The sequence below is a fragment of the Protopterus annectens genome, chromosome 2.part0, assembly GCF_019279795.1.
Source record: "Protopterus annectens isolate FY-2018-M chromosome 2.part0, PAN1.0, whole genome shotgun sequence".
Lineage (NCBI taxonomy): Eukaryota > Metazoa > Chordata > Ceratodontiformes > Protopteridae > Protopterus > Protopterus annectens.
Window position 1 is genome coordinate 44,142,385 of NC_056728.1, and position 11,161 is coordinate 44,153,545.

An 11,161-nucleotide genomic window follows, 5' to 3' on the forward strand; every position below is an offset into this window, starting at 1 on the left:
TCAGGTAATGAGTGCAAAGGCACACTGAGAAGAGGGATCTTTTATAGGGAAAGTACAGGCTCCATACCTATCAGCTGTGCATGATTTTCATGGATGTCCCGGATTTAGGCAAATACATTTTATTCAATGTCTTAACAATCTGATTTATATGAGAAAGATTGGTGGAATGCAGTCAACAAAGAATTACTGTCATAGTTCCATAGGTAAATATTAGGTTATCAGTCTGCAGACTATTACAAACCTAACCAACAACCACAGGTTAGAATCAAACTTTGTATCTTGTATCTGTGAGGTTAAGACCTTAACCATCATGCCAACCCTCCCTCCCTAAGGACTGTGTGGTCTGCTCCTTCTCGGTAGTCTTCTTGTCTTCAGAGAAGCCCAGCACTAAAGAGCACTGAACTGAAATCACTGCAGTTGCAGCCTTCTTTTACTTCCAAAAATGCATATGTATCTGAAGTCGTTCTCTCACCATTTTTGATTCTGTCATCATATGGATTAGAGAATACGTAAGCAATGAGAGTTAACTGAATTGCATAACTTTTTAAATCTTTTTGATAGCAAATGCTTTAGGCAGGTACAGGGCATAGCAGTAAGAGGGTCCAAGTCTTCAACCTAAGCAAATGTAATGTTTTTATGCACATATTAAACGCTACTACTGCTACATTAATTATGTTTTTATGTTGTGGTCAGGCAAACATACTGTACCTTGGATTGGTTCTGAATGTTTTTTATACCTCTAAAATAATGCATAAGTTATTCATTTTATTTATTTAATATTTGTTAGCCATGTAGGTGGGCTGGTCAAAGAATCCTTTACAGCGATGACCCAAGCCCAATGGGCAAATGCAGATAAAAGCATACTTTACAAATGAAACAGCATAAATACAAAATATTGTAATGTTGTATACAGTACAAATATGTATAAAGAAGCAATAAAGAAAATGTATGCAAATGGCTGATAATGAAATAAATGATACATGTAGCTCCAATGAAATGGGATGAAATATATACAAGCCAAATAATCTAGCATACAAAAGGAAAATATACAGTGATATCAACAGATAAGAAATTTTGCAGTGGTGCATAGCAGAATAAGAAGGCCAGAGGACAAAAGTAATTCTAATGGGATTTTTTAATAGATAAGTTTAAATGTTTAAAATTATTGGCAACAAATGAAGACAAGTGTAGAGGAGGAAGTTAACCAGTATCTATGAAACAGTTTTGTTTATTTTCATCAATTAGATGGGTATGAAGAGCGTTTTTATAGTGTTTCAGATGTCAACTTGTATAATATCTTCAGGTAATGATTTCCAGCTTACTGGAGGAAGGATCTCTCATAGGCAGAAAGGTATAGGGTGCCTGGGCTGTTGTAGCTATAGGGCTTCAGGGTGTCTGGGAATATGAAGAGATTTTAAGGGTCTGTTTATTAAGAAGAAGGGGGAGCAGTATCTAGTATGTAGAATTTTGAAGGTGAGAGTGTGCTGAGGAGTATAATAACCTTAGCAGTAATTGACGACCATTTCCCCTTTGCTGACTATAAATCAGTGTGTTTGGTTTTACTAGAAAGGTTGATAAAATGAAGTGTATGATATTCTACAGTTTGCAGCAGATTTGGAGCTTTGTGCAGAACAGTGAGCAGTCATGGATAGACATTAATCTGGGAATTAATACATGTACGGCTAATGGTTGTCTGGCTTCAGTGCTGAGCAAATTACAGATTATGTAGGAAATTTTAAGATGTGATCATACTTTATACGTTATGTTCCCTGTGTGTTTATGAAAGGCAAAGTTTTAGTTAAATAGAAGGCCAAGGTATTTTTGTTCTTTGATGCATGGAAGTGGTAGCTTTGTTCTTTGACACACCATTTTAAACATCAGGAGTAGATGCAAAGTAAAGCGACTGAACTTTTAAGAAAAGTTACATGTCATAGCTAGTCTTTATTTAAAAAAAAAAACACATAATAAAGTATGTTTCTGTGAAACAAGACAGTTCAATTGATGCTAATGGCTATTACTATGCAAAAATATTTGTGTGACAACCAAGTACAGATTTCAAGTTATGTATTTTACTGGGCACATATATTGTAGCACTTTGATCTGTATAGATTCAGGATTCACAAATACGCTGCCTAATTTATTGTGAAACTGCTACCAAAAGAGAACAGAAGAAAGGAAAAGAAAAGAATTGATGGAATAGCTTCACTGGCAAGGCCAGGCACAATGATCTTTTTAATGTGTACTGATATTATAGCAATAACCCACGCCTGGTTGTGGGTAATGTGGGATTTACCCACGGTTGGCATGGTTTGGTCCCGAGGGTAAATCCCACATTATCCACACCCAGAAGTGGGTTATTGCTATTATACTATGACATTATTTAAGAAAAGAAATAATAACTTTTCTTAAATAATGGCATTGTATAATGCCTCTTTGCTGCCCTTCCGCAGCTGTCTGGTATCCGCGGCAGTTCTGATGTACTGCGCATGCCTACGCAGTACATCAGAGCTGTGGTCAAAAGCAACGGAGAAAGCAAGATCTCCATTGCTTTTTACTGTTTCGCTATGTTAAATGGGTTTAACATAGCGAGACAGCTTTAAAATAAGCAACGGAGATCTCCGTTGCTTATTTTAAAGCTGTCTCGCTATGTTAAACCCATTTAACATAGCGAGACAGCTTTAAAAAAAAAAGCAACGGAGAAAGCAAGATCTCCGTTGCTTTTTACACACTGTGTCACTATGTTAAAGGAGTTTAACATAGCGAGACAGCTTTAAAAAAAGCAACGGAGATCTCTTTTGCTTTTTTTAAACCTGTGTCGCTATGTTAAACTCTTTTAACATAGCGAGACAGTGTTTTAAAAGAGACTTATACTAATGGAAAAAGTCCGGGCGACTGGACCTTTTTCCATTAGTATAAGTCGATTTACAACGTGCACGCTGGCCAATCAGCATGCACGTTTTGGAATATTAATGGGGGGTCATGGTATAATTATGGTTTTGGCATAATGGTTAATGTCTTTACCTCATAGATACCTACATGGTTTGATTCTGACTATGGGTTATTGGTTAGGCTTAAAATGGCCCTTCAGGGGCCTAGTATTAACCTATGAACCTATAAAGTAGCTAAACCTTGATAATGCATGGAATACAATATTTTGGTTGACTAAGGGAATTGAAGAAGGGAAGGACTGCCTGGTAAGGAGCCAGAACTGAAAATTCCATTTTTAGAGGGCTATGTTATCTCAGTTATTTTCTCACACATCAGCAAGTACTGTTTAAAGAATGTGTAGCACACATTTAGGGGAAAATCACAGATAAGTCACTACAAACCAGTCACTGACTTTCCTACTGAGGATTCTCAAACACAGATAGTGGTATTTCTCATTACTGCCATTCTAAGTGAATGGAAACATGATCCAACTAAAGAGACGAGGGCATCCTCACAATGGTTTAAGGACAAGTGGTTGTTTTTAAAAATAATAATAATAATGCTAATGTCATCATGGTTGCTCACACGAGGGCATTCAAGGTTAGAAAAAAAATAAAATAAAATTCATAACCTGCTGCCAGGTATAAACTGTGTAGAATTTAATGATTTATTTATATAAACACTTTTTTTAGTTTTTAGTTTCTGCCCATAGTGGCTAAGTGCCAGTTGTTTTGAATGCATGCAACCCCTCATCCCCTTTGTTGGGCTTAGTGAACACTTGCATTTTGAAAATGTTTTAAAAAGAAAGCCTTTCAAACATTGATATTGATTACCCAGCCTTCCTGTGTGTAGAGACTACAGCACTTACAAAACTGGTCTTTCATGTAGTGTGTTGCTTTTAGTAAACTGATTCTCTGTTTTGTAATTGAAGGTCGGTGGCTCAATATTTAAAAAATAATACTATGCAGTACATGTCCAGGGAGATGAGCTTACTTTTTTTACCCTTGTTCTAAAATATCTGTTCAAAACTCAGAAAAGATACTTCCTTGAATTTCTGTGTCATCTAATCAAGAAAATATGCCCCCCCTGATCTAGTCAATCATCAAATTCTTTGAAGACAGTCAGCTCTTAACATCAGGTTATCTGACTGATAAAGGAGAATGCAGGCTGTGGTTCACTTTGTGGGAAGTCATTCATTCAAACCTGACTTCATTGACAACTAATCAGAGGAAAGCTGCGAAAGACATGAGTTACTGAAACATTCAGCTATTGTGAAGAACAACTGCATGCACACTTGTGAACAGGAAGGCATAAATGCCCACAGGCTATGGAGAGAATGCCTTAACTAGTCCCCGAGTATGCCTGATTATGCTGTAAATTCCCATATAAATATACATGTCCAGTCTGTGAGTAGTGTCATGTCTCTTCCCTTCCATTCGAAACCCCCAATAGACCTGAACTCATCTACTTTGTTGAGCATTTTTAATTACTAATAAACATGCAGGCCCTTTCTTCCAGCTGTTTTCATTGATGATTGCAATATACCAGTGGTAAAATAATCAACTAGATGTGCAGCTGAGCAGATTCAATGTAAAACTGTAAAGATAATTTCAAATAGTAGTTTCATTCATTTTTCCTTGAAGTCAGGAAATAGTTGCTTTACTAATTCCTGAATCACTTTGCTGGTTTTACTCCTTTCCAAGGGCAAAATGTGTTTAATGTAACTTGCTTGCCACATCTCCAGGAGCAGTTTCTTAACATTCAGACCACATTTATCTAATTTACTTGCATCCCTTAGAGGAATCATGTTCCTTACCTCACTAAACCCTAAGCTGTGGAGTTGTCATTATGTACTTTTCTGTTTGTATAATGAGCAATTTGATTTAACACCCATTTATGGCCAGTAGACATAAGTGTGACTGTACAGAATAAGAACTTGTTTTGGCACTTGAGTTTTCACTGAAATAGCCATTTTTGGCTGCATAGTCTTCACATGGTTCTGTTATAATACAGATAATGGAAGATAGCATTGCCTGCAGAAAATCACAGGCAGCAACAAAGCAATATGTTTGTTTGTTTGTCTTTCGGCTTTTCCCGATTAGGGGTCGCCACAGCAGAACTCCGGTCCACTAATGACTGGCAGTAGATTTTCACGGTGCCGAGTTGCCAGCTTGACGCCCAACCTTCAACGAAGGCATGCCCATTCACGCATGTCTTTCGGAACTCCACTCGACTCATGGGGAGGACATGCAGACTCCACACAGAAGGCACTCCCCACAGTCCAGCCGAGAATCGAACGGGAGAACCTCTTGCTGTGAGGCAACATTGCTACCGCTGCACCACCGCAGATAGCAACACAGCAATATAGTGAGCTATAAAATAATGTCTGTCCGTGGCATTATCAAATAAGAAGGGTTACAAAAACATGCATATTTTAAAATAGTCAAAAATATGATAACTGAATATGGGAATGAAAATTCACTGCTGAAGGCAATTATATAGCATTACCACTAGTTTTTGTAAAAATGGTGATTGCCATGATAGTTTTATGCTACCCATTGATATAGACACCATCACAAACTTGCCAAATACTGCTGTGCACAGTATTTGGGTAAGGGTCCTTGTATACCCTACCCAAATAAACAGAGACAGAGTAGAGTATTTGAGCTATACACATACCACAAAATAGCTGAAGTACGGTAGGTAAGGATATTCCAGCCACCTGTTGTAACAGTCATTATCTTTCCAAATGTTTCCAGTTTCCTATGGTAGTGCAATTTACTGATACTGTAGCCATAGGGGCACACTTGCACACCAGATAAATCATTTATGTTATTAAAGCTGAGATCACATGGCGTGATTTACAATGCAGAAAGCTGATTTCAGTTGTTAACCCGAAGGATTGCATCCCTCCTTTCTCTTTTCCACCCCACCAGTGATTCATTTAAGCTTTGTCATTTTAGAGTTCTAAGCACAGTCTTAAAATCTTGTCTGGTAAATATGTGACATAATGGTGTAACTTGGGTACTAAATATATTGTTTTCTTCTTAAAGTGCTCACAGACTGCCTCTTCAGAAACCGTACTGCGATGGCAGCTGGTGGATCAGAACATTACAATACATGAGAGCCACAAACCTATCCTTCAGAAGGTGTCTGCACTCCATGAGGCTTATTACTGAGTAAAAATGACAAAGATAGCCCTCTAAACCTGAATGCTACGCAGTGGTTTTACTGAGCCTTTAATGTAATCAAGAAATCTGTTCTAGAAGGTTCCTGACAGTGAAAATTACAGCTCTTCTGAAAAAGTTTACAAACGCCTGATAAAACATATGGACAGTGACTTGGAACATTGAAATTCTCCATTTCATTATTGGACTCTGTAAATATTGCTATTCTGTGTACTTACACACACACAGACTCCATTTATAGAAAAAAAATCACGTCATCACCACAGCTCTCACCTCATTCAGTAGTTATTTCAAGTCCTGAGTGAACTATGCAATATAATGAACTAAAGGAGAAAGAGGGAGACCGAGAAGTGAGGGATTATCTGCCAGCTTCCTGTAAAACATTGTTTTGAGAATGAGAATCTGTTTACATTGTACGTTGTGGTATAAAAGGAGTTTTGTGTTTCACTTATCTGAAATGCTCCATGTGATGTTTCTAAGTCTTCTTGACTGAAAACCCTGTGGAAGGTATTAGACATGTAAAGTAAACATTTTAACAGGTAAAACAACTATACATGTACAGTCAGTGATTCAAATGGGAACTTTACTGGTAAAAATATGTGCTCAGCTGGGAGGGTACCAGAAAAGTATATACATTTTTGAGGTTAGAAGTGCATGTCTGACAGCTGTAAACTTGGGAAAAGCTTCTTCATTTTTATATTTTTGGAAACTGTGAGTCTTTCCCATGAATCAAGAAAATTATGGTCCAGAATGTATGTATGCTTTAATTCCTCATGAAATCTGCAGAAATAAATGCATGTCTTGCTTATTTGCAAAATGAGTAAAGGTATATTAAAATCATTCAGAGCTAGCTTATGTCTATCACTGTCCATCGGCCTGTCTATGATACCAGTTGCTCAGTATCAAATCTATGGTATCATATGGTCAGTAGGAGGCCAAAGGACAGCTGTCCTCTTTTGCAGGAAGAATTGGAGACTGGGAAGAAAAGATTCAACTTAAAACAACTCTCCATCCCTGCAGCAAGGCTGTGGTTACTGAAAAGGAATTGAAGAAAATAAACGCCAGGAACCAAAATGCAAAGAACAAGGCAGGAAACCACTGGATAAACACTTTATATAAGTAAAGCTTTCGGATACAATCCTTTCTCAATACTGAGAAAGGATTGTATCCGAAAGCTTTACTTATATAAAGTGTTTATCCAGTGGTTTCCTGCCTTGTTCGTTACTGAAAAGGAAGCAAGGATTTATTCTATGACAACTATATTCCACAGGAATTAAGGCAAGAGAAAGCATCTAAAGCCTGATTAAACTTTGACAGCCTAGAGTGGCATCAAATGTATTAGGAAAACTCCAGTGTTACGGCCCCTATATATATACATATATATATATATATATATATATATATATATATATATATATATATATATATATATATATATATATATTGAGAAAGAGCTTCTTTTTCTAACAGAAGCATTGCCATTGTCAATCAAAGTCAAGCTCAGGACCTGTGTTCCACTTCTAATATTAATTTTGGTAACCATCTGAAATGTCAGTACCCGCTAGACTGAGTCCCAAAATAGAGACTGAATGGCCAAAAATAGTTAAAAAATGGACTTACATACATTAAGTATGAGATGGCCATTTCCCAGAATATTCCATTTTCTCCAAGGCATGGCAATCTTGGAGATAGTATATATAAGTTCATGGGGTGTAGGCTTGTCCCTGCAAAAAGAAGTTTAAAGTAGAAGGCAATGCTTAAGATTCAATCTTCTCCTGCATTTTCAGTCTTTTTTTCAGTGTGTCAACATTGGGCATTTTAAGTGCCAACATTTCAGTAGGGAGCCAAGCCATTAATTTTATCAGATCCATAGAATGAAATGAAATCTATGCATAAATAATGGATTTCCTGTGAGGAGGAGATCTTTAACTTGTTCATAGGTTCATAGGTAGTTACTAGGCCTGAAGGCATTTATAAGCCTAGCCAGAATGTGTTGGCTTTCGCCGCCCCCTTAGATTAGTTCCCTGTGCCTCTGTCTAGCAGAGCCACTGAAGTGATCCCTGAGGTAAACTTTCTGTTTCCCATCCACTCGTCAATGTTCCTCTTGAAGAGTGTTAGTGAGGGGCTCTGCCTAATGTAGATTGGAATCTTGTTCCAAAGCATGGGAAGTCTCTGGGACAAGAATCTATCCCTTCAGCATGTCCTATTTATTGTTGTGGTGAGGTTTAGATCCCTATAATGTGTGGCTCAAGGGGATAAGGTTTTCTTTAGGTGGAGCATGTCCATCAATTCTGGGTTGGACATGGCTTTGTATGTCAGACAGAGATTACCTCTGAATAAGCAGTATCCAACCAAGTACAGCTGGAGTTTTTTCAGTCGAGCTGCATAGGGCACCTGTTTGAGGCCAGTGATCCTCTTGGTGAGGTACTTCTGTGGTCTTTCCAGCTGTTGCAGGTGTCTTGTAAGGTACATCCCAAATGGGGCTTTGTACTCTATGATGGGTCTGATGAGTAGAGGGGCACAATGACCTCTTTTGATCTGGATGCAAACCCTTTTGTGATTAGTTGGGCCATATAGAAGGATTTTCTAACCACTTTGGCAATGTGATTATTACGTTTTCCGTATTTAGGGGACTACCACCTATGTGGTAGTTTGTGGGTACTTTGTTTTTTCCAAAGGGGATGACTATGCACTTTTTGACAATTAGCTTGAGGCCATGATTTTGACACCAGGTATCCATCTCAGTGAGACCTTTTGGAGGATGTCTGTGTCAGCCGGAGAGTTAATTATAGCCCCTAGTTTGCAGTCATCTGTGAACTTGGTCAGCCATAGTCTTCCTGTGCTTGTCTGTACCTCTGAGACGTATATGCAGAAAAGGAGGGGTCCTAGGATTGAGCCCTGGGGAATGCCACTTGTAACCTGTTTAGAGTCGGACATAGCTCCTGCAATTCTCACCATGTGGGTTCTGTCCATGAGCCAATTGGCAACCCATCTTGTGACGTAGGGGTTTATGTTCAGGCTGGTGAGCTTGTCTATAATACCAGAATGGGGAATGGTGTCAAAGGCCTTTGCGAGGTCAAGGTAGGCTGTGTGTATCACCTTTCCCTCATCTATAGCCTTGGTAACTGTCTCAAAGAAGTCCACCAGGTTTAGGAGGCATGATCTGCCCTTAACAAAGCTGAACTGGGTAGGGTCCAGTGTTTGGAGGTTCCCAATGTCTCTGTTAATGAGTTCCATGATGATGCGCTCCATAGACTTGCAGACCAAGCTATTCGGGCTTATAGGGTGATGGTTCCAGGGGTCTGTTGTGGTTCCACCTTTGTGGAGCAGAATAATCGTTGCTGTGTGCCACTCTATGGGTACTTAGCCTGTGGAGAGGCTGAGTTAAAAGAGTGTGTTTAGGTGAGGGGTTAGTTCATCTGTGTGATAACATTCACAAATGTAAACTAAACACATGAATGAAAAGGTAGAAATCACCATGGGAGTAAAGCAGAAATTGGTGGCAGTGCTTGCCAAAAATGGCAAAAAGGAATTCAAGTATGTTTTTCCCAAAGTCCTACATGTCCTGTATATAAGGCACATTGCACACCTTTTGGAAATATGCATTGTGATTACTCGTTTCTTCTTACATCATGAATAACTGTGCACTAAAAGAGAGCTCCTTCTGCACAGGACAGTAAAGTACTAGAAGTTATAACCTTATTCAGCAGACCAGCCTAGCTTAATTAAATTATTAAGCTGGATCACGTGCTGCTTTTTGGCCAGAACACCTGCCCATTTAAGTGAAAGTTGTTTTTAGTCAACCATCTCTGCTAAGCTATCATCAAAACAATGCTGCAGTGTTAATAACAATGCCTTTGTTGTAGTGAGTACCTTGTTGCTAAATGGGTTCAAATAGAAAGAAGACTGTAAATAAATCCAACTGTCTTTTACTGTTGCATTAATAACTGATGAATGGAAATTTTAACTATTTGTTTTTGGTATTTAGCTTAGCTATATCTGCCAGGTAGTTTGCTGTTTTACTTACCCAGGGTGATTTGTCATCAGCATCACTACAAGAAAATGTGATGAAACATTTATGCGTACCAGTCTCTAGCACCTTACCCTTACAATAAACTATTAATGTCAGCTGGTTGGGTAATGAACATCATAGAGAATGCATGAATGCATAAAATGCAGTATAACTTCACATTACATATACAAGTACATATTTCTTTACAACACTTCATGAATGTAAATCACACACACACACACACACACACACACACACACACACACACACACACACACACACACACACACACACACACAACAGCAACCTATCTTGACTAAATTAAGGTCCGTGATTTCACAAACTTTTCCAGGCAATGTGAGATATTTAACTAGCATTCTGCTGAAATGCACCAAGAATATGATCCATCATCCCACACAGAACTGATGCCTTTATCAGAGCATTTAAAAATGCTTCAGGTCTGTGGAACACTTGAATCATCTTGTTTTGTTTTCAGATCCACTTGAGTTTCACACAGACAGCAGTGTAACTGTTTGTGAGACTTGGACTGAAATTTATAAAGATGTACTCCACTTCTACACAAGGCTTGCATGGCTAATTGTCACTGGACAATAACAATGGGAGGCAAAGAATATGCAAACCAAAAAGCATGCAGCATGTATGGGCACCCAGAGCAGGTATGGATGGGGACCTTATGCACGCAGTATAACTGTAGAAATAGACAAAGCTGTACAGTGAAATATATACCCCAAAGCACATAGGTTCATAGGTTCATAGCACAGGAGAGAATCTATAGGCCAGCTATGCCCTACATACCACAATTTCATAAGAACAGAAAATGTGAACTCAGACTGATATATCTCAATCTAAAGCAGTACTTGCAGCAGCTTGCTGTATGTGTCACTGCATCTTACAGTTGGACAGTATCAGACCAAGCAATGCATACATCTGATTAGCCATACATTATTTTCAGCTGCACTTCTATAGTGTTCATATATGTCAACAACTTTTGAAGTCATAAAAATAAGAAAAG

General features: G+C 38.4%; 1 protein-coding gene across 1 annotated transcript in view; it reads left to right on the forward strand.

Annotated features, from left to right (window-relative positions):
- Positions 1-6,567, forward strand: part of LOC122792941 (transient receptor potential cation channel subfamily M member 2-like) — a 1,068,883-nt gene extending 1,062,316 nt beyond the window's left edge. Inside the window, exon 33 of the mRNA XM_044060527.1 lies at positions 5,982-6,567. Coding sequence (XP_043916462.1) covers positions 5,982-6,107 — 126 coding nt within the window. The 3' untranslated portion in view covers positions 6,108-6,567. The remainder of the gene's footprint in view (positions 1-5,981) is intronic.
- The last annotated feature ends 4,594 nt before the right edge of the window (positions 6,568-11,161 follow it).